The sequence below is a fragment of the Lineus longissimus genome, chromosome 8, assembly GCF_910592395.1.
Source record: "Lineus longissimus chromosome 8, tnLinLong1.2, whole genome shotgun sequence".
Lineage (NCBI taxonomy): Eukaryota > Metazoa > Nemertea > Pilidiophora > Heteronemertea > Lineidae > Lineus > Lineus longissimus.
In genome coordinates this window covers 14,365,394-14,389,540 of record NC_088315.1, presented here as the reverse complement: position 1 = coordinate 14,389,540, position 24,147 = coordinate 14,365,394, and the positions used below count along the sequence as shown (strand labels likewise).

Below are 24,147 nucleotides of genomic sequence, written 5' to 3'. Positions count from 1 at the left end.
AAGACTTCTGACGTCATGTATTTGTCGAAATCTGATTGGCTGAAAGTCCCTGTACAAATGTACACTATGGTGCCCCAAAGGTTCAGGAAAAAAAATTCGCGGCCGGGCACAAGATGGCTAGACTGTGTTGCATCCAATTGTCCACATAGCCGTTTCAGGGCGAATGATAAGACTTCGCATATAAGACCTGAATCAGTGTGTTCATAATCGTATAAAGAATCTCACTGTTGAAAAAAGTAAGATAAAAAAGTTGTTAAGTTATTCAATTACAAATGATGATTCATGTCGATACAAGTCCTATAAGAACTTCTCAGACTATCCACTGATTAATACGATATAGCGGTGAATTGAAATTTAGTAAACAATACATCTCTATTTCTTGATGAGCATTGAAATGTGCAAAATATGTATCCAGACGATATGTCTTATTGTAGGTGGTACAAAGGTTGACGTGACTGGGCAAGGTTTGGATAGTCGTCATGTGGTTACTATCAAGCTGAATCCATGTAAGGTGCTCTTTTCACGCCCAGATGGAACGAAAATTCAGTGCGAAGTTCCGCCAGTGGTAGGTTTTACAGTGCGCACAGTTAAGCAATAATGTCATGGGCATGGTGTCACTTCTTTAATATAACAAAACGAAGAAAAACTATCGACTGCATTCTCATAGCCTTACCTGTATATGGCATGGCGTCTTATTTGTAGATACGAAAGTCCCCAAAAAGCTGTGAAGATTTGGAACTGAGGATGTGGCTTGTTCTGTGTCACACTAAGATCTGTACTACTTTTCGCATACATTTTCCCAAATCTTACTTCAACTCTACTTCATAGGCCGCAGCTGAGAACGTCCCACTTGCTATCACAGACCCTGACGGCAAATCTATTTACTCCTCGACGTTCGGACACACTCGAGCCGTGTCGGTGATCACTGACATAAACAGTACTAGAGCTTGCGTGGATGGTAAGCAAACTTGCTCTTTATCTTCATTTAGTGAACCCTGAATTCGTTCGTTGTCGAATTGCTCGAAGTCCACAGGCATTCGGGGCGGATTCCCTTACATTGCACAACCAACCCACACAGGTGATGAGTTACCAACGTGTTTCATTCATTGGATGTAATCTTGTAATCCGCACCAGCGTTCATCGTGATGAGTGATTCAGTGCTACCATTGATAACAAAGCCAAAGACCACAATACGGTAATATTGTGACCTTTCAAAATCTCTTTAGCATGCAAGTTTTATGCTTGATGTCTGACCTCTAAAATGGATTTTTAGAATATTTTCTTGTTGATTTAAGGTACTACACCAGTCGGAATTACTGGTCGTGGCTTTGGCTCCAATCCTAAAGTCTCCATTGGCGGTAAACCTGCTTTTATCATCACGACATCAGACACATCAATTGATATTATACTTCCATCCCTTCCTCGAGGTTCTTACCCAGTGAAGTTAGAATCTGGCAGTGATGGTTTCGCTGATTTAATGTAAGTGATAAATTCCCCCTAATGATACTGCTAATCGTCTCTGGGTGATCGATCTGAGACCTGAATTATTGCCGCTTTTAGAAGAATTGGTCTTTAATGCTCTTTGATAGTTGATATTAACGTTTCTGGGTAGAGACATAGACCAAAATGACAACTATCGACAGGACCACTTGTGAGACATTTCAGTGTATACTAATAATAGTCTGCGGATGGATATAAATTATAACCTTTTTTTCAGGACGAATAATATTCAACCAATACTGTACGAGTTTGAAATCACCAGCTGCACACCATCGGATCTATCTGCTTTCGGCGGTTCCCTCATCACGTGTATCGGAAAGGGGTTTCCATCCGATAATAATGTATGGAAGGTCAAGATCGGTCACCTTGAAGTGAAAATCACGGACCTAACACCTACTCAGTTTAAAGGGGAGCTTCCTTCTACGAAGAAAACCCATTTGGTCACGAATCAAGGCTACAATACAGGTACCAATACAGAACCAAAGGTCCACCGAATATTTAGTATCACAGAGAAGGATCTCCGGTTCCAAGTAAAAGTAGTAATTAGAAAGACCAAGTCTCTAGCAGCATTTGTTGGCTGTTGTGAAAGTAAGCACCCATCGAGCTGATATGTAGCATAATAAACGTTGGACATTTTTAACACACTCGTTGAAGACATTCCTGCCAATCACTCAACGTGATTTAACGCAAACATGTATTTGATAAATTCCAGATTACGGTGTGAAGCATCTGGCGTGGACTCCAAGAGCACTCACCATCAAAGAGAAAGATTGCGTGGAATGGAAGTGGAATTCAGCACCAAGGATTGACTGGCCGAAATGGCGAGTGTGTCAGACAGACAGCGCAGTATCTACTACATGCAAAGGAAGTGGTTTCAAGAGCCAAGCATCATCTACGGAAGGTACTAGGTCAATGCATATGCGTCCAAAACAATTACTGCACCCAACTCCATCACGAGAACTTTTTGCCTAAGATGTCAGAAATAGGAGCAGAGTTATTTTCTGAAACAAAGAAAGAAATAATCATTCGCACATGATGTAAATAAATGTTAAGGTGTGAATCTTTGATTTTTTTGCCAGTTTATCAACAGTTTTAACTTTTTTTATGAATGTCTAAATTTTTGGGGGTTTCAGGGAGTTATACAACATGCTTTGACACAGCTGGGACATATTTCTATTGGAGTGACTTGCTTAATATGCAGCAGGACAAATCGAACCATGGTCAAGTGACTGTTCTACCATTGAAGTCGACCTGGTCAGGCGATCTGTCTGTCACTGCTAGTGGTCACAAGCCCATGATTACATCTAAACGTAAGAACACTTTGATGTTATTGATTTTCTTCTTTGAAAAGGGAACATGGAAGGAAAAGGAGGAGGCATACATATGCCAACAACATGCCGTTTACTCTTCAGAATGCATATGTCTTATAACATGCCTGGTTGCATTTCGTGCACTCCGTTTTTCTTTTACTTTACTTTAGGATCACCGTTAACTTGTACGATTGATTTTATTGTCATTGTAAATTTCATCCGTATTATACTATATGTAAGTGTGGTGAGCAATACAAAAATGTTATCAAAATAACCTAAAACAAAACAGGAAGCACCCTTCTTGCACGAAACATAACTTCAAGTGTTTTTGAGTTTTCTTGACTTTTTAGGTCGAAAACGAGCAACCGCATCATGCAGTACAATAAGTACTTCTGGAACATTCACATTCTCGACAAGTTGCGCACCAGAGGTCAACGACATCACCTTCCGACCTGATACAGATCACTACACTGTCCAACTCACTGGAAACAAACTTAGAAATCCTGGTCTGACCGTGGCACTTTTTATGAAAGATATCCCAGTCTCTGGATCACCTACAGGGCAGGCAGTGGAAGTGGATTACCACCCAACGACTAACCTGCAACTCTGTGTTCCATACAAAATGAAACACACTGTGACTGCGAGGACACAAATCGGATCGGCGATTGTTCTGATTCCCGAGACAAACACTTTTGAGTTTAAGCCTTATATTCATAGCTGTAGTCCTACCGGAGGGTCCTGCGGAGGTGCTGATCTCGAATGCAAAGGACTTCATCTGCTGGACGCCACATCTTCTTCAAACGTTGCTAGCATAACAGTAGGTGGTCTCAAATGTCAAGTCAATGATGTGAAGAACAACAAAATCAGATGCCGGACGCCGAACCTTGTGGCAGGTGACCACAATATTGTTGTAGCTTATAAAACAATATGCAGTACGCCAAATACAGCGCTTCACTTTCAATGTACTACGTCATGCACACCGAGTATCACCGATGTGATACATTCCTACACCTCTGGTACGGACACAATTGTGGTAAGAGGCGACCGACTATGGGCAGCTGGCGAAAGCGTCGACGTTCTTGTTGGTAGTACCAAGTGTACACTGACAACCAGCACAGCCACCCAGATTGGCTGCACACTCCAAAATCGAATCCCAGGCCAACACGACGTGGTAGTCTACAGGCATTCCTGCGGTTATTCCGTCCCGAAACAAATCACACTACAGCCTGGTCTGTTAAGACTAACACCGGACAAGGGCAGCATCAACGGCGGCTTACAGGTCAAAGCAACTGGAGCTGGGTTCGGGGGAAAACCAGTGGTGAAACTCGAATCTACATCCGAAGTCCTCCTCGCCAAATCAGTCAAAGTCATAGATGCAACAAATTTAGAATTTGTTACTCCAGTTGGTACAGCAAGTGTTTACAAGGTTCACGTTTTTTCTAACTCCCAGAAGACTACAGAAGATGTAGACTTCACCTATGATTCGACTGATGCATGGACTCCGAAGCTAACTGTTGTGACGCCGACTACCATTGTCCCAGGAGATCCTTTACAGGCAATAGTGACCATTATTGGCCAAGGACTGCATCAGACGTGTGCAAAGAACACAGTCCAGCTCTGTCACGGAGGCGATCTAACCAAATGTTGCGCTTGCATCGTCACGTCGACTACGGGCTGCAGTTCACAGTTGGTCTGTAAAGCGCACACCTGTCCGGCTGGCGAGTTTGAGGTGGTTGTTCTGGTGGAAGGAAAAGGATATGCTACGAAAGTGACCGGAGGGAAAATCTACGTAGATCTCGGTGTCACCAGTTTCCAGCCAATTGAAGGTAAGCGTCGTTTTAGTTTTTTCCAAATCTCAAAGGGCATTTTTTTCATTTGGTGGAAAGCGGGAAATAAAAAATTCTCTTTCTCTCAGTCTATTCAAGTTAGTCGTGTACGTGAACACTTGATTGTCGTGAATTCGACGACATGATCTCTGATTGAAAATAGTTTTTTGCTATACATTCTTTTCACTGCTCGTATCTCCCTGATGCTTTTACAGGTAGTCTTGCCGGAGGGCAAGTAATCACCCTCCAAGGAAAAGGGTTTTCAGAGACATCAACAAAGGTCACCGTATGTGACGTTGAGTGTGCTGTCGTCAATGACGTCGGCGCTACCTATCCTGCAACTGTCACGAAAATAAGTTGTAAGGTACCAAAGACAAAAGGTATGTTGCGTATCTGTCTTGTCGAAATATCTACAAAAGCTAATAAAAGTAGAAAATCAGTTTAGGAAATTAACATAATAAACATGGTTAATCAAACAAGATACACGTATCAGTCTACTCACAAAGAATTCCTTGAGATCATCATATTGTTTCTAAATCTAGGTACTGCAGCAAAGTTGTGTGACGTCAAAGTCCAAGCAGGTTACGTTGGTTCCATTACTGCAAGTCCACGGTACACGTACAGTCTCCTGAAGACACCAATACTAACCAGTGTGTCCCCTCAAATCGGTGGAACGGCAGGAGGAACTGTGCTCACCATCAACGGAGACCAATTTGGGTATGTTTTTTGTACCAGTTACTTTCATGATCCTTGAAATAAAGGAGTACCAGCAAGTGATCGGCGGCATCAACCTCAACTCTAACATGAGGATAATGAAAAACTCATCATTGGCATATGTCCAGACTAAAGGGCACAGACTAAATATTGCGTTAGAGGGATAGCCCGTGTTAACAAATTGCTTGCTGATGTGGGTTTTTTCGATGAAAGCTTAGGGAGTGTGAATATCCAACAGTTGGTTCTGGCCTAAAATGACAACCAGGTTAACATATTTGACTATAAGAATATGAAAATCTTCACTTATTGATGCTTCAGGACCGATGCTACAGATTTGTCAATAGATATCGGTGGCTCAACCTGTACTATCCAAAGTGTCACTGACACTGAGGTAAAATGTACGACGACGCCTCACTCCCAGTCCACTTTGGAGACTGTAGTCATCACTTCAAAAAAGCATGGCCTGGCATTGGTGAGTAAACAAAGTAAAAAATGTCAAAAACCCAGAGAGTTCCCGTAACAGACTGATTACATTCTGGACAATTTAGAATCATTTGAAAGCAACACCATCCACGGAAGTATTGCTTCTTTGTTGGTGACTTTGATTGACAGGTGAGATTGTCGAGTGACCTACTAGTACCTTTTAGGTGACATAAATCTCTGGGTTATTTAGAGTTCGGGTAATTTTCTCTGACAAATGATGACCCAGAGCACTAAGATCGATTTGTACATCTTACAGGGAAGTGTTAAGTTCAACTATGCCTTCTACTGGTCTGCAAATGCTACATGGCCTAACGGGCAGCTGCCAACGAAGGGTGAATTTATCGTGGTTGACCGGGGTGCTACAATGATTCTTGACACTGATACAGCCATACTCAAGATGCTACTTATCAACGGTGAGACAAATACAATTTAGATTAATGTGAATGAATTCATATTTCACAAAATAAGCAGAAAATAATAAGAGGAAGGCAAACTGTATGAAAAAGAGAGATGTCTTCTCATTCCAATGGTTGGTTATAGACGTGCCAGATGAGCAAGCTAATGGGAACGTATATGGAGAAGAGAGAGGCGTCCCTGCACAATGGTTTCGAAATTGCACATATCCTTACTTTTTCTAAACGTGATACAAGCAAAGTTAATGTGGTTTAAATTATTTGTGGGCTGTCTTTCATATACATGGACAACTGTCTCTGTGTTGCAGGTGGAACACTCATCGTGAGTGACACTAAAGACATCAATCTCAACTCAGAAAACATCCTCATCACTGATGGAGGCCTCTTCCAGATCGGATCAGAAACGAAACCGTACCAGCACCGGGCTGTCATAACCATGTATGGAAGTGCAAGGTCACCAGAGCTGCCCATTTACGGCTCAAAGAGTATCGGTTTAAGGAAAGGAACGCTGGATATCCATGGTAAGGTTGTCGGCCAATTGCATTTTCTGCAACATCTATATACAGTCAGCTGGTTTTCCACCGCAATTATGCCCAATACTTGTTTCATCCTCATAGAAAAGATTAAATGATTTTTTTTTCCTTCAGGGAAATCGCTTGGGACTACATGGACACGACTAGAGGCTACCGCACTCACCGGGGCAACGACCATTACGGTTGCACATGATGTCTCAGACTGGCCGGTGAATGCAACCATTGTCATAGCTACAACATCTGACAGGCATTCACAGATTGAGACTGAGAAGCGCAAAATTGTCACTGTTTCAGGTATGATATACATATAGTGTAAAGAAACAATAGGTTGACTCCTCCAACTTATAAGTTCCGATGGAAAAAAATACCAACTTCCAGTTATCTTTGTAGGTTTCAGCATGACACCGTAGAAACCGAGTCCGAAATTCAGCCTTAATCCTCGCTGTCCTTTAAGAAATATTAACATATAAATGTTTATTTTCCAGGAGCTCTTATCACACTGGATAGACCCTTGCAGTTCCAGCACTTTGGCGAATCCAAGACGGTAGATGGAACCATAGTTGATATCAAAGCGGAGGTCGGACTCTTGAGCAGAAATGTTGTTATACGCGGCTTTGATGACCCACAGTGGAACGTTAAGATAGAGAAGTGTCCCAAAGGGTTCCACTCAGGTAGGATAATGATGATGAAGATAAGTTCCCTCCTCCCTACCCAAAAGCTCCTTACAATCATGCAAATTTCAGCCTCCGCCTATTGATGTTTCCCGATGCACGCAACTGCAGTCATATAGTTCCATCATGATGGCTGTCTATGATTCTTTTCTCTTTCAGGAGAGTTCGCAACGCAGACCTGTTTTCAGGGGAGATTCGGTGAGGAGATGGGCAGTGACCAGTTCGGTGCCCATATTCTGATACACGCTCCGGACCCCAACCAAGGGTTTGTCACAGCACGGATATCCTACACAGAACTGACCTTCGTGGGGCAAGCCTTCAGACTCGGGAGATACCCAGTACATTTCCATTTAAACGGCAGGCAGGATGGTTCGTACGTCAGGGGCTGCAGCTTCCATCAAACCTTCAACAGGGCTGTGAACATCCACGGGACACACAATGTCGTCGTTGAGAAGAATGTGCTACACAACGTGATGGGTGGTGCGTTCTTCTTGGAAGACGGGGTAGAAACTGGTAATACTTTCAATGAAAATCTTGGACTCTTTGTTCGGTCGAGTACAAGTCTTCTGAACGAAGACATCACACCTGCCTTCATATGGGTGACCAATCCAAACAACACAGTCACTGGAAACGTGGCAGCTGGCGGAACACATTTCGGCTACTGGTACCGTTTGAATGAGCATGCAGAAGGACCCTCATTCGATCCTAATGTATGCCCAAGAAACGTGCCTTTGGGTGTATTTAAGAATAACTCGGCCCATTCTTTAGGTTGGTTTGGATTTTGGATATTCCCTACTTATCATCCAATGCAAGGAGGCGCGTGCGATGCACAACTACCCGAGATTGCAACGTTTGAGGATTTTCACACATATGGCTGCGATAAAGGCGCAGAGTCGGTAAATACTGGCGCCATACATTTCAAAAATTTTGTCATGGTGTCAAATGATAAATCTGGCCTTGAAATAAAACTAATCAAACACGGACAGAGCGCAAGGATTATAGACAGTCACATGATAGATAATGTCCCCGGTTATTCTATACCAGGTTCAGCTGCAGCAGGATTGTCTCTGCCGTTTAGTCCAGGTTTAGAGTGCAACGGCGTTACCTTCTCAAACTTCAACCAAAATGGCCGTTATGGAATACGAGTAACGAGAGTTGACGGTAAATGCATAGATCAGTGTGGTGGGTGGTCGTACTCGTTCTCAAATTCGGTTTGGCGCAACTCTCCAAACAAGGCAAAATTCGAGTGGTTGCACGAAGGACGTCTCGTGGATGTGGACGGGACATTGTCTGGAACAAAAGGTATGACAATTGTTCCTAAAACTGACCTTCTCAATCCCTCAAAATGCCAAGACAAGTCCGAATTTTCGGGAGGTGTTGCTGCCAGTGGATGCGATGCCAGTGTCAGATTCTTCAGGATTGCGCTGAACAATGCTCTACCAACTTCACTGAGTGCAAAGACTATGATGTTTCAAAACGAACACGGGACGGCGACAGCCCCTTTCAGGGTAAAACGCTTGACTCACAAAAAGGGATGGATGGCTATTCTGCCTGTCGATAACAACACCAAGCCAATCATGATGTGTTTTGAGAACAGTAACCACCTTACCAACATATCCTACAAAGCAAATGTTTATAACATTGAGGTAAGATATGTACCTTTGCGTCGAGTCTAACTCAATTCTGAGGTCCCTCTATCAAGATGTGCAGCCATGTGAGCTAAACAACCAGCAGTGTCCATCTTTTTTAGTTGTTTGTGACATTTCGATAGATGCTCAAGGTGAATAATTCGGAAGGGTTTTTCTAAAGCATCTGTGAACCAAGACCCCGTGGAATTAAATAAAAAAATAGGTAGGGCATTTTTCTTAGGGCGACACTGAATCCAGTTACACCTGTTTATTTTGAGGCTATTTTCACAGGTAACTGATAGCGTGATCATCGCCCACAACCTAACTCAAGCACCAGACCGTTTCTCCATTATCCCGGGCCAAGATGCTAACAGCAGCAACAGTATGGTGACCTATGACAACAACTTCAATGGAGATTATTACTTCGACAGGTCGACCAATAAGCTGAATTATCTGAGTAAGTCCTTAACCCATCACCTAACTACTTCTGACACCGTTTACAAATAAGCGATCTGGTAAAGAACGTGAGCAAGAAATTTACAAATGATACCTACGGGGTGTGTTTTGAAAGCGCTGGTTTCAAAAATCCTTCTTCTTATGATACGCATTCCCGAAGCCTCCTGTTTTAGGCCTACGCAAATGATAATCCTTGGTCATGAAGAAACAAGAGTAATCTTTCGCTTTGATATTTGCAAAGATTGGAACATTCTCTCTCATGATTCTCGAACACCATGATTTTCTTCCTGACACTACTGGACTCTTTCAGTCAGCAGCCGGGATAGGATCACGAGCATCGGTGCACCGCCAGGCCCAGTAACAAGAGACATCGACTTCAAGGTCGAGACATGTTTCTTCAAAGGCTGCATCCAACCCGACCCGTATAGTATTGCACCGTCTCAACGAACAAGTTGGTTTGATCTCGATACTTGGAAGAATGCTACGAAAGGTTTGGGCGGCAATAACTGTCGAACAAGTCAGGCTCCATGCCTCCCAGAAGATGGAGATGACGTTGTTATCACGAAAGGTCAGTCTTATTTAATCAACAACTCGACAAATAATGTTAAATCTGAAATCCAACCTATCAGAAATCGTCCATCAGCATGCCACAAAAGTCGTTCTTCTGCCTGAAGATTAAATCGACAGGTCATTTCCCCAATCGTAGTCCAAACGATGCGACGCTTAACAAAATTAATGCCCTTAGAAGCCAGTGACGAAGAAGAAGAAATGATGCTTATAAAATAGCCCTGTTTCACTACTTGTTTTTAAAAGAAATAGACTAGTCTACGAACATCGACCCAATTTGTTCTCACATCCACCTAAACCTGGAAAATGGCCATTTTTTTCAGATCAATATGTTTTCGTCAGTGGCAGCATCGGACGGCAGCTGCCAAGACTTGGGAAGCTCTTCGTACATGGATGGTTGGAATTTTCAAACGACCAGGAATCAGATCTCATCCATTTAAGAGCCACCCACGTGATTTTATTGGGCGGCAAGATCTTCACTAGTGGGAGTAAAGCGGATCTTCCTTTGAACGGGAGATTAAAAATAGAATTACTTGGCACTCAATCGACTCCCTGGGTACAGCTGCAGGGAGCGCCATCCATCGGATCCAAAGTTTTAGGTTAATAAAACTTGAACTTGCCAGATTTCATTGAAAAGTCTTTGCCATACACGTCGCTACATATGCTAACTGTTAAATATCCATCCAAGCTATTCTGACAAAGTGGGCTCCGTCAAAGACAGCGAAAATTAACACTAAAAACTTACTCGGGATACTACATGTCTTTCATCTCGCTATTTATAGAGCTTAGACGTGGGTTTTTTCGAAACAACTGTTTAGAATATTTAGAAATAATATACATATAATTTAGCAAGAATAAAATAACACATTCTTATCATATACTTAAACAGCGGTATTCGGCGTGCTGGACCTCTTCGGAAAACCACGTGTACCAAACAGATCCTTGGCCAGGCTGGCAAAAACTGCCAAAAAAGGTGACAACACAATCGAAATAGATGACAAGCGTGACTGGGGAGCTGGAGATGAGATTGTTCTTACGTCTACATCATTTAAAACCTCGGAAACAGAGACATTTGCGATAACGAATGTATCAGGAAATTCACTTACCTTAAATGCAAGTTTGGCTTACGATCATATTGGTAAGTATGGCTTCGAAATATTAGTTTTTGGTTGGGTAATTTTAGCTACGCTATGCCGATCAGAATATCGAGAATTGCATGTGCGAATCTGTTAGTTTTACCTTTCCTCTCGTATCATTATCATCCACATCACTCTGAAATAAATTTCTGTAATTAAGTTATCCGTCAGCTATGATGAAACAAAACAGTTTTTTACATAATTCTGATCAAGACAGTACCGTTTTATTTACTGCTCAACGATCCCGACATTTTTCAGCTATAAATGCGACGTCAGCAAAACTCAAGTCAAGCAATAAGGAGTTCAGGCTTGCTGCGGAGGTTGGGCTACTTTCCAGGTCCATCGAAATCATTGGTGCAGAGTACGATAATATGCAAGCAGAGGCGTTTGGTGCAAGGGTGCTCATCGGATCGGCCTATACCAGCACTGCTGTCACAACTGGTAGGTATCGTAATGTTATGAGGTACTTGTGGCCATGTGATTTAGGCAGTTTTATACGCCTTCGCACTTTAAGTCCAAATTTTAGCACAATGGTAGAACGATACCACCAATACAATAAATTGTACCAAATCAAATTGTTATATCTTATGATATCTTGAGGGCGATAATCTTTTTTAAAGTGACTATCTAGATTTTCGCCGTAAGTTTTGTTATTACTATGAAAAGCTGTTCTACACAATTTTTTTATACTTCAGGTGCGGCTCGAATCCGCAACGTCAGGTTTAGAAACTATGGACAGTTGGGCTTTTCGGATTCGTACGATCCTCGCTTTGGCTTGGCTTTTCTCAACACTGGAGATTCAACGACAAAGAATCCATCATTCGTTAAAGGATGTTCCTTTAGTCACGGATTTTCTACGGCAATTGGTGTGTTTAGAGCAAATGGAGTCACCCTAGAGAACAATGTTGTATTTCGGCCAGTTGGATCAGGTAATTCAGTAATTTTTTACTTGTTGGTCTCACGGTTTACAGTTTCACCTCTGTCCCGGTGAAAGCTAGCCTATACCTAATTAAACTGATTTTTAAGCAGAAAATAGGTCACCATCTTTCCATCATACACAAATAAACAGCACTAAACTGACCATAAATTTTTGCAAAGCAATTGAAAATCTGAAATGCCATAAAAACACTCTTCTTTTTACAGGAATCGAAGTTGAAGGCATGAATAATGTCATCCGCGACAACCTCGTCACCCAACTAATTTGGCAAGGACATTACTACGGACGAATTGAACCAACGAATACTAAGTGGCCAGCTGGGATCGTGGTTAATAAAGCAGATAATCTGACATTGGAAGGGAACGTGGTGGCCGGGTCGGACAGAGCTGGCTATCGAATCAGAGGAGAGATCTGCTCTGCAGCGCCCAAGTACAAGAATAATGAAGCCCATGCAGTGTTAATTGGTATGCAGATTTATAAAGAGTATGGCAATATAAAGGCAGGAAAAAATCACAATAGAAAAATATAATTCGAATCATGTGCACATATGTTCATCATCGTATTGAGCTTTCGATCTATAATTGCTGTCCAAATCTGCCAGTCCCATTTCAGATAAGTGTACATGTACCCACACCCTTTGAGGTATGCGGTGTCGATTTATTGCTGCTAAACTGCGGCATCCCACCCAACATCGTACACTAGATAACCGACATACTTAAAATATCATTTCTTGCACCTTAGGAACCTTTCAACTACCCGGCGACGAGCAAAAAGACTGCACCTTGATCTCAGGTTTCAAAATATGGCGGGCGTTCGACTATGGAGCGTATTCCCAAACAGAAAGTAAAGTAGAAATGAGCAATCTTCTGCTTTCTGACAACACAGTTGGGACCTTAAACATCGTCATTGGGCCTCCATCAGTCAGCCACGTCTGCGAAGAAAAAACCGTCACAATCAAGCATTCTCTCATAGCGGAGAGTGGTGAATTGCATTGCGAGGACGACGTGGATCACAGAACCGATAAGAATATCGAATTCAGCGCAAATTCGCGGTCGTGGGACGTGAAAGGTGGATATACTGGTGTGGGATGGCCAATGTTCTTGTCCAAATACAATGGCGCCCCTTCAAATATGAAGCAGTTCAAGGGAGCTATGTCGTACCCAGCAATATCTGGTCACACTTTGGTAAAAGGTAAGTGAACATCTTGTATCGGACTGGCAGTTCAGGGGTGCTATTTCTTCGACGGCGGGACAGCAAGCACGTTGGTTACCGTGAAGTAACCAAGTAGAAATTGCTTTCTGCACGAACTCTTATCAAAATAGGCCCAAAAAGCAGTAGTTTACAGCTGAGAAAGTAGTCATCGACTTTTACATAGGAGTCTGTGGTGTGATGTTGTGATACATTATTGCTTCATCATTGGTTGTCTAACTTTCGAAATAAACAACGGCTTTGAAAGGCTTTTGGTATCCGACCTTAACAATATTGGCACCGTTATTCCCCCATGATGTCGTAGAATTGTCTTCTCATTCAGAGTTCGACATTCATGTAGCTACACAAGTAAACTATCTTTGTCTTCAGACACCATGTTTCATGGTTTCAAAAACAGGCAATGTGGCACAAGATGGCGGCGAAGTTACATATTTAGTACCAACCCTGCGCAGGAGGATCACTTACACAGCATCAGTACAGATAACCTAATACTTGATGAAGTTGAGGACGAAAGCATAGCATTTTTCCACCGAGCAGATAAAGGGTAAATACTCTCCTTTCACCTCAAGTCAGTTGATTGTTGGTATAGACACAATCTACACAGGAATACGCTGCTTTGCCGCAGCGTTGGTAGCCCAATTGTTTTTTTCCCTTTACGTTTGAGCTGATACTTCATAAACCATTTCAATTCGTTTAGACGGCAATCGTAGGGCAAGAAATGGCTACCGGTACACGTGTTCGCCACTAACGTGATGAAAGTGGGTTTTCTATCATAGAAGGCAGATTAAGGACACAGCTTTACGACAAAGAGTCTCAAATCAACGATATTAGGTCTATTAGTAGACATGCAATGAAAATCTGCCCAGCTTTTTCATCACATTGTTGTATTCCACAGACGAATCAACCCTAGCGATTGCGTAGACATGGAATGCGATGCAAAAAAGAAGTGTTTTATCAAAGATAAAGATGGTTCGCTTACCGGTGGGTCAGGGGAAGGTACCATCCTTCCCGAGGCGGAGTTTGAGTGGGGCGGCGATCCAGTACGAGGTGTTGGTGACTATAGGATACCGAAGGTGGCCCTGCAGGATGAGAATGGGGTGAAGCTAAAGGTGACTGATGTCTGCCCAAACAAAGGTTTGTGTTTTGTGAAAGACGAAATATTTAGCTCTATTAGTTCAAGTATGAAAACTGCATGGCTATCGGCAAATTGTTCGGGCTTTGTTGACAACAGGGATATTGACATTCTGCAAGATAGCCAGTGAACATCAACAAGCTAACCAGCAAGAAATGAATCCTCGTGAGACAAGTACAAACTACCAACTTTTTTTCACAACAGCTCAGATTTGTATCATCACTCTATTTCAAACCAATCTTCAAAACAAGATTTTTCTAACCAATGGAACCATGTTGAGGTATCCCTCAATATTTACGGTAAACATTAGACAGAGATAATACGTCAGAAAACCTGAAGGTCTACTGCAAACACGTCTTCTATAAACCCAGAAAAGAAAAGCGATACCAAGAGAAAAGAATACTGATAAAGACTATTTTGCTGTCTGTTTAAAGGTTCATTCTCAGTGTCAGTTCGAATCATTCACTCTTCAGGTATTTATCGAGACAAGAAGTGCAAACTATTAAAGGAATGGCAGGCGTACCAATGCAAGGATAGTTTACGGTACGCACAGCTTGTTATTGAGAGCATGGACGCAGACACCGAGACGAGGCGGCTCTCACCAGTGGCCATAATCAGTTGTAATGGGGCAAGTGACCAATACGTGGATCTTCTAAATGGACCCATGGATCACGGATGGTGCTCTGGCTATACTTGTCAGAAGCGGATATCAACGTTCTGGGCGGTTGCGCCTCTTGGTAAGTACTTGTATGAAAGTGTGATTGATATACTAATATCAAGACTTGGTCTTTGTTTTTCGAATCTGCAAATGTCCCAAGCAATTTTCATCCACTAACATTACTAATACTACTAACACAAAGAGTCATAAAGTCTGGCAAAACATTAACGCTACATAATACAGGAATTTGACTTCTAAAAGAACGTGGTATCAGCAAGTTGAGATGTCTTAACATGACATCACATTGCTGGACTGGCTGCCATTGGATTCGGTTAGGTTCTTGTCATTTGTTGAGTCACTTAGTTTATGTACAAGAAGTGATATATCACGACACACTGTCCTCTTTTCAGGGAAGTGCATCAAAATCTTCTTCAGCAGTACAGCGCCCCAGAAGCTTCGCCTGCGTCTCTTAGATGTGACAGCCACAGACTCCATGATGGTGTCCATATTTTACAAAACACGTCAGGAACTGGAGGTCAGCAAAGGTACTGAAAGTGTTTTGGTAGACCCCGCAAATGTCAAGGTCAATGAGAAAAACGAGAAGATCTACCAGTCTACCGGGTTCTCGGAACCGAAAATCACGGACAGTGCTGGAACAAATTATTTCGATGGAAAAACGCAACTGTTGACAGTTATTATGAGAGGAAAGGAGCTCATAGATATCGAAATTAAAGAGGGAATCGTAGTCGATTTCGGGTTGCCTAAAATGACGACCGCAGAGTTTTATGGGACAAATATTATTATTAATCTTGCTATGTTTCTCGGTATTCCGAAGAATACGATTAAGATTGTTGGTGTGTCTGGTGCAATGAGTGCTGGACGACGTCGCCGAGCAACCACATCCATGGTCGTGACAATAGTTATTTCAAACACTGGAGGAAGTCAAATTAATCTGTTTCAATTATCTCAAAAACTGGTGGATGAAACTCAGACGAACCAACTCTCAATTATACTAAATATCACGATCCATACGACCACCGTCTCGCCTCCGCCCCCAAAGGTCGGATCACCTGAGTATGCTGCTTATATCTCGAAGATCAACAACATGGGGCGAGGACCACCGCCTCCAGTGGGTGTACCTGACAGCCTCATATTTGAACGATATCCTGATGGGTTGTCAGAGGGATTGCCATTCAAAACACAGCCTTGGCTCAGGTTCACAGATGCTAAGGTGAGAGGATTGGCACTTTAGATTGCTGCAAGAATTTTGTTTTCTTTTGTTCTCTACTCATGATCATTGTTACACAGTACTACACAAAAGGGCGAAAACCAGAACGATGTATGTATGGAAATGGAGCCTATGGTGAGGCAAATATAACATGTGAATAGTTCTTCCTTATCAAATGCAGCCACTACTTGAATTCGGTAGAGGCCAGCAAGAGTCGACCAAAAAGGGAACTCTAAATAGTTTGAGATGGGGAACAATATGCTTCCTTCCAAAGCTGTTAGGTGATTATTCTCGCGGTTTGACATTTGTTTCTTAGTCGTCAGCGCAGAACACGGTCAGACGGCCAGCTTATATTCTTTCTGTAACATAGTCAATCAGTTGTGAAATGGTAACAAACTGACAATAACGTTGTTTCCTTTGACAGGGTGTTCCCCTCGACAACGTCGGGACTGCCACAACAAACTGGACGGTTTCTGCCACCCTTCGTAGCGGCAGCAACCCAAAGACTACACTGATAGGAGAATCAACAGCAACGTTTGTTGACGGTGTCGTGAAGTTTACCGATCTGCAAATACGTCATCATGGCAGCGGCTACATTATAGATTTCACTCTTACTAACCCCACGTTGTCAGAACGGAAGAGTATAGCAAGCCAGCCGCTGGATGTCCACCGTCGGAAACTGAGACTCACCGTAACGAATCTCGTCAAATACTATATGAAGGGAGAGATGTTTGATATGAAGCTGAATGTCACCGATACGGGGGATGCGAAGGCGGGACTAAATTTGAATTGGAAGGTAGGTGATGAATTGTGCTGGACTTTTATTTCCTGTTACATTTTTTTATTTTTAGCAAACAACCTGCACTCACCAAACGACCAACTAGTCAACTAACCACTGACTGTAATTTGAGATTTTCTTTATATAGGTCAAGTCGATGGGTTTTTGGCGTAGCTTTACCCAATTTTGTTGCCACATCATTTTGTTCTCAGTTCAGCATTTCTGTTTGGGTCATATAGTTTTAATAATATTAAGTGTCTATAGACAAAGTAAACTGTAAGGACCGTAATAAATACTGACTGCTGCGTTTGGAAAAATTGCAAAAGAACCACGTCTAGTTGGGGCTTTTTAAAAATTGTTTCAGGGCCATACATGGACAGCGTCTATAGCTCTGCACACGAAGGCAAAGCATCTCGGCGAACTACAAGGACACAAACAAGGAACCATAGACTTGACCAACAATGTGATAACGTTTACTGACCTCTCTTTCACCATGAAAGGAAGTTATGCGTTAGTGGTGCAGTTGGTGTCAAATCCAACAGGATACGAAATCGAGTTAGTGCAACGGGTTACGGTCAGCGATGGTACCTCATACGAGTCAAACAAGGAATGCAAACTTCGCTTCATAACTGATTACAGCACTGTTGATGGCGATGAGGAAGCATTCTGTACCACCGTGGAGAATGACATGACAGTGAAATACTCCAAGGTGCATTTCAGCGGCTGCCAAGCATCTAAGGGTGAGTAGGGCATGACTTGATTGTGGAATTTTTACGCCTGCAAAAGACATTGGGCATTCGAAACATTTGGGACTGTCAAGGTAATAGGAATCGTGGTTATCTCCTCTGAAAGAACGGAAGACTTAAGACTTCGTAGACTAAGACTTAAGTCTAAAAGAAACATTATGGTCACTTTATGTTCAGTTTAGTAATTCTCATAGACCATAGACCGTCCTTAACGCAGTACAGTAGACTAAGACTTCATTTTCTGTCCATTACAGGAAGTATAGTGGTGGCTTTCCAAGTCCACGGCAGTGTGACCGATATAGATGACTTCCATAAGACTCTGTATGCCAGCCTAGGCAACTACACTATCACATTTAGTGGTTATACGATGAAGAGTGATGGGACCTTATATGTAGATGGCAGGTTGTACACAGAGGTAAGGCTTTGTCTTCCCTTTGAATTTATTGATAACAAATGGTTTCCACCGACAGCTATGCAATGCTCGATAACTCTAGCTAATAAAACCAAAGAGAGAGTATATTTGCTCCTTAAAATCAAGTAATGAATTCGATTTTTCAGGAGAGGAGTAATGACGTAAACACCAACACTGTTATCATAGCCGTGGTATGCAGTGTGGTAGCTGGTGGCATAATTGTGGGGGTTGGTGCCGCGGTTCACTGTGCAAAGAAAAGGAAAGGTAAGTAATATTTGACAGATGTCTGATTATCATTTGTTATTCTATCGAATGATAGTAGTTAGCTGTCAGTTGAGTAAAAGGAATGGGATAAGTGAGGAGAAAAATCAAGCCTACCGAAGATCACCAATCATTCTCATTGAATTTGTCATGTACCGTTATGTAGACAGATACACAAATTCACGTATACCAAGTTTCAGCAAATTCGTAACCATAATAACTGCACTACGTCATTGTGTAGAACAGCATTCCAATTTTCGTGGACAACAAGTAACCACGAACTGTGCGTACCCCGTGAAGACTGATATAATCTGTCGTTCTTTTCAGACAAGCTTGACCAGGAGACAAAGCAAAGCAGATCAGAGACTCCAAGTCGCAACTTCATCAATCCACTCAACGAAGATGCAATAAGTCTCAACTGGCATGGGGCTTCTCCCTCACCAAGAGACGTGATGACACCATCACCCCTGCATCCACCACCTTACAGCCAGGAGCCCTCCCAGCAGTTTGATGGTTCGGTAAATGGACATTCACCAGTTGCTGCGATCTCCGGGCAGATCATCCCAACTCCCCGTCATGGCCTGAACAAACAGGCAGGCCATATGTCCACTACCACAACCCGCCGGGTGAGTGCAAACAGGCCCCCGAACCAACTGAGGGCATCTGAGAGTATGACGTATATCGAGTAGAGGTACCCGTAATCTCGGGGTTGTGTATTAACGGCACGTAGTTTTCATGCTTTGTTTAGCACGACAGCTGGACGAAGGGCTGTATTCGACTCCCTTCTCGACCAGAAAACGATGTTCACCGACGAGTCGAATTCGTCGAATGCGATTTTCTCGCGTGACTTTCTAGCTCCCAAATCTCAACCCACCCCGGTGTGTGCGGTTTGTGGAGTGAAAAGAAAAGACCGGAAACAAACATTGCGGACTAGGAAGAGCTGGGTCCATGCAAAAATGCAGTTTCTGTGAGGTTTCCAAATCAACAAATGATAAAAGACCTGATCATAGCTTCAAACAATGTCGTTTTGTAATTTTGGGTAACAAGGAAAAGTGAACGACTTTTATAAATTGTAAAATCAATGTGTTTGCATTGCGTTCTGTGTGAAATTTGAATTTGGTTTTTTGCTTGTATCTTTGTAGTATCTTGCTATAACCAAAAGCTTTTCAAACAATATAAACATGGCGAAAACCTGCTGTAAATGGAACCTTTCCCCATCATGTAATCTTGAACTTTTGCATCGCGTTGTGTTTTTAATCGATTCAAACTACATGTATTTGTCTTCAGACGTCATTAAATCTGCTTTTCTGCACCATTGAGTTTTCTCTATTCTATCTGAGCTGTTTTCGGGGGATCCTGTCATTTTCTCAAAACGTAACAAAATTGAACAAATACAAGGTCTTTGCTGAACACTAAAGATTTGTCGAAACCGAAATGGTTGAATCGTCTCGACTGCAGTGGCCTTTAAACGAACGATATGGGCCACATGAATTATAGTAGTCATATTTTTCTCCTCAAATCTGTTATTCACGTGATATTTTCTGAGGCCTACATCCGCAGATATGCTCAGTCCATCAGTGTAACCTCATATTGCATTCGGCTAGGATTTTATACCTTATGTGCAACGTGGAAACGTATGTTCAGACTGGACATAACCTAGGTATGTACTCCATTCCTCCAAAGGAGGATAATCCTGTAAATTGGGATCGGGGCCAACTGATCCACTAAAACTGAAACTCGAACGAAACTTGTATTGCCTCTCAGATTTTAAAAATAATATTTTACTCAAAGTATCATTTAGCACACCAGTGGCCTGTTTTATAAAATGCCGCCCTTTTACACATGTCATGCTGTATCACCTTCAATGTGTCAGGTTACCATTAACATTAGAAACAGAAGGTATATGATCCTCTTACTGCCAACTGTTTCTGAAGGGTCGTGTCCTACCTATGATATCAGTATCAATGAACTGATTTTGCAGTTGACTTACATAATCATTCCTCCAGCGATTGATTACAAAAAAGGTCCAGATTACAACATACCTGCTTATCACGTCATTATGCGACTATATTTGCCTCAAACAGCAAATGGAAAGAGAGGATCTGGTGAAGTAAGTTTGATTTCTGATAGAGCACTTTTCCGGCCAGGTCCTTGCTTCAAAGCTTCATCTCAAATCTTTCGCGGGATGTTAGCATAAAATTTTTTTGGCGAAAATTGTTACCATTGGACATGTACATGCACTTTAGCGCATGTAAAATGTGCGTTGTAGCGCCTTCAGCAATTATCTTTAAATAGCCTTTAGCTGACATTACATTATGCTGCTATACGATACGATGCCTAATCTACTGGAAATACCTCGCATCGTTCAGAAAAAGGGATTGACACTCTTTGTGGATGGTGCTGTAGCGCTATCCCCTATTTGCTTCACTGGAAACCCAACTGATGTCAGACGCTCAAGGATTTGCAGGGAGCTTTCAACGACGTCGAACTTTAAATTGGAGGGACCACTAGCAAAATGAGATAGCATTCACAAATGCCGGATATACAGGTTACATAGGTATAAGATAGTTCAAAAATAATCTCCGACAATACCCGGAGATGGGTAAAACATGGTAAACAATTGAAACTACATTACAACTGACGAACATGATGAGGTCAGGAAGCTGATAATGCATCTTCCTGCAAAGAGTTGTGAGTTGGACCCATTCCAACCTGGCTCCTGAAGAAGTGTTTGAACCCTGTACTCCCAGTTCTGGTAAATATCATAAACAAATCATTGACCTGTGCTAGTGTCCCGTGCTCCTTGAAGTCTGCCATTGTCAAGCCACTGCTGAAAAAGCCATCACTCGACAAGGATTTGCTATCAAATTATCGCCCTGTGTCGAACCTCTCATATTTGTCCAAGCTGATTGAACGCGTAGTAGCTGCTCGCCTCCGATCTCACATGGCAGAGCACTCTCTCAATCTGGCTTTCGACCGAATCATGGTACTGAAACTGTTCTACTAAAGATGTCGGACCATATTTTGACATATCTCGACAGGGGAGAGGAGGTACTCTTGGTTTTGCTAGATTTGTTAGCAGCCTTCAATACTGTCGATCATCACATTCTACTGGACAGGCTCCAAGAATGCGTTGGTCTTCAGGGTCAGGCGTTGGAATGGTTTTCTTCCAATTTGAAAGATAGAACTTTCTCTTAGCGTCAGCGGTAACATCTCGAGTAGTGTGCCCCTACGATACAGTGTGCCCCAGGGCTGAGTGTTGGGACCCGTGTTGTATACCATCTACACGATACCACTCAGCGATGTCATGCATTATAACCAGGTTCCATTTGAGCTCTACGCTGACGACAACCAGCTGGTAGATTCCTTCCCATCTGGTCATCCTGTCCAGGGTCCTGCCATGGTAAAAAAGGTTCAAAAGTGCATCATTGATGTCAAAAAGTGGCTTCACGTCAACAAGTTAGCTCTAAATGCTCCAAAGACTGAGTTCATGGACATTGTATCAAGTCGTAGACTTGGTTCAGTGCCTGAAATCACCATTGATGGTGTATCCATCTCAAGCTCCGAGTCAGTCAGAGATTTTGGTGTCAGGTTTGACAGAAACATGACTATGAAAGATCATATTCGCAACATGTGTAAATCCATGTACTTCTCCTTGTACTGGATAGGTCGGATCCGCAAGTTCCTTGACCAAGCCAGTGCTGAACGCCTTGTCCATGCTTACGTCACCTCGAGGCTGGATATGAGCAATGGGCTTCTGTACGGTTTACCGGACCAAACCATTGCTCCGCTCCAGCGGGTACAGAACTCAGCCGTTGGGCTTATCTGTGGTCCGAGGAAGCGTGATCACATCACCCCCATCTTGAAGCAGCTCCATTGGCTCCCAGTAAAGAGCCGAGCTGTCTTCAAGGTGCTGGTGATGTGTTTCAAGGCCCTCAGTGGACTTGCGCCATCATATCTGTCTTCACTTTTGCAGCGTAACGAAGGTGGGCGCCTTACCAGGTCATCCTGTTCAAAGTGTCTCCTTGTACCTCGCTCAAAATCAAAGTACGGGGATCGCAGTTTCTCCGTGGCTGCCCCTTATCTCTGGAATCGACTCCCCAAAGCAATTACATCTGCTGAGACCCTCACCCAATTCAAATCCCCTCTTAAAACACACTTGTTCAATCTTCACTTCAAAAAATGGAGGAGGTAGCGCTTTGAGCAGGGTGACCTGGAAAGCCGCTTTACAAATTCTATATTTATTTATATATTTACATGACGAAATATGAAGGCCATTACCTGTTGTATTATGTGTAAAAAGTTTTAGACTCTTTGTTGTTCATTCCCCAGGTGAACTGCAGAAAAAGCTGAGAAGTATAGGCCTATGACTGCAAGCATTGCCCTTTGTCAATCTTGAGAATATGCTCTTGAAGATGTACAAAAATTGTACTATTCAAGGTAAGTGTTATATCTTGAAGAAAGAGGATAGCCACGACTAAAGCAACAACAGATAAACAAGACGCTCCAGCACGAAACGCATACATGTAGGCTGCTATGGAGCAGACACTAAATTCAAGCACTCGTGCGTAAGATGCCTTTGAATCTATATTACTGCAGCATTTGATATTTATAAGACCTTTACTGCTGATGCCTCAACAAGGGTTGAACGCAGGTGGCTACCGAATTAATTATTTTCGGGATTGGCGACCTTACCATGATCTCGCCTGGGCCGTTTCGAAACGGGGCCGACAAATGTCAAGTAAGCCAGTGTTTTCCTCCAGGGTTGTCCCCCTTGAATTTATTTCTAGGGGAATGGTAATGCGCCGTTTCTTCTTTTCTTTCTTCTAACTGGCTGTGGATGCCCACAGGTTAGGCCTAACACCAAATTAAAAAAACTTAAAAACTAACTATCCTACAAATTTATGTGGGTTAATATCGATCCATTGCCAATCAAATTGAACGATATTTCATTACACCTGGTAGACATCGCTTACATGGTAATCAAACTTTCAGAACATCCTAACATCTATTCAAGCCAAGATGTTGTAATTTTCAGGGCACACAACTTTGGTATCATCCACACAATTGAAGTTTATCTAAGGTGAAAACAACTCGATTCTAACCATAGTTGCATGTTCACATATATATATCGCTGTAGATGTATGCACACAAAACAAGTATAATTGTAAGGAACCCATAACATCATTTATATGTGATAGGTTTCCGAACCTGAACTCCCTACCTCTGTTCATTTGCTTCAAAACATGCTTTATGACTACCAGACTTCATCAGATTCCTCAGTGTGTACGTATACATGTATGTTGTTTCCTGCACAAGTTCCCTTCAAAAGCATACAGGTATACATGTGCCGAAAGCTTTGCAGATACTTCTGAAATCTGTATTTTATCATAGGCAACTCCATGTTCCATTTCTATTCTAAATCGTCCAAAAAGCTTAGTTTTGCACCGAGGCGCTGAAAAGTGCATGCCGCAGTCGAAGTTTATTTAGCAAGACGTTTTCACACAACCAGTTTCGTTATCAGAGAATGGATCAGAATGAATGCGAGA

At 42.5% G+C, this 24,147-nt stretch overlaps 1 protein-coding gene across 1 annotated transcript in view; it reads left to right on the top strand.

Moving 5' to 3' along the window:
- Positions 1-19,910, top strand: part of LOC135492045 (fibrocystin-L-like) — a 36,418-nt gene extending 16,508 nt beyond the window's left edge. The window contains exons 28-59 of the mRNA XM_064778151.1: positions 435-565; positions 829-958; positions 1,296-1,479; positions 1,718-1,965; positions 2,213-2,401; positions 2,634-2,810; positions 3,161-4,636; positions 4,852-5,016; positions 5,179-5,353; positions 5,669-5,822; positions 6,090-6,246; positions 6,555-6,767; positions 6,894-7,073; positions 7,265-7,450; positions 7,610-9,096; positions 9,370-9,535; positions 9,845-10,102; positions 10,425-10,700; positions 10,991-11,239; positions 11,496-11,678; positions 11,933-12,166; positions 12,381-12,638; positions 12,916-13,365; positions 13,753-13,927; positions 14,279-14,517; positions 14,989-15,252; positions 15,584-16,404; positions 16,826-17,197; positions 17,544-17,919; positions 18,180-18,340; positions 18,484-18,601; positions 18,926-19,910. Coding sequence (XP_064634221.1) covers positions 435-565; positions 829-958; positions 1,296-1,479; positions 1,718-1,965; positions 2,213-2,401; positions 2,634-2,810; positions 3,161-4,636; positions 4,852-5,016; positions 5,179-5,353; positions 5,669-5,822; positions 6,090-6,246; positions 6,555-6,767; positions 6,894-7,073; positions 7,265-7,450; positions 7,610-9,096; positions 9,370-9,535; positions 9,845-10,102; positions 10,425-10,700; positions 10,991-11,239; positions 11,496-11,678; positions 11,933-12,166; positions 12,381-12,638; positions 12,916-13,365; positions 13,753-13,927; positions 14,279-14,517; positions 14,989-15,252; positions 15,584-16,404; positions 16,826-17,197; positions 17,544-17,919; positions 18,180-18,340; positions 18,484-18,601; positions 18,926-19,287 — 10,214 coding nt within the window. The 3' untranslated portion in view covers positions 19,288-19,910. The remainder of the gene's footprint in view (positions 1-434; positions 566-828; positions 959-1,295; positions 1,480-1,717; positions 1,966-2,212; positions 2,402-2,633; positions 2,811-3,160; positions 4,637-4,851; positions 5,017-5,178; positions 5,354-5,668; positions 5,823-6,089; positions 6,247-6,554; positions 6,768-6,893; positions 7,074-7,264; positions 7,451-7,609; positions 9,097-9,369; positions 9,536-9,844; positions 10,103-10,424; positions 10,701-10,990; positions 11,240-11,495; positions 11,679-11,932; positions 12,167-12,380; positions 12,639-12,915; positions 13,366-13,752; positions 13,928-14,278; positions 14,518-14,988; positions 15,253-15,583; positions 16,405-16,825; positions 17,198-17,543; positions 17,920-18,179; positions 18,341-18,483; positions 18,602-18,925) is intronic.
- Positions 19,911-24,147: the final 4,237 nt, after the last annotated feature.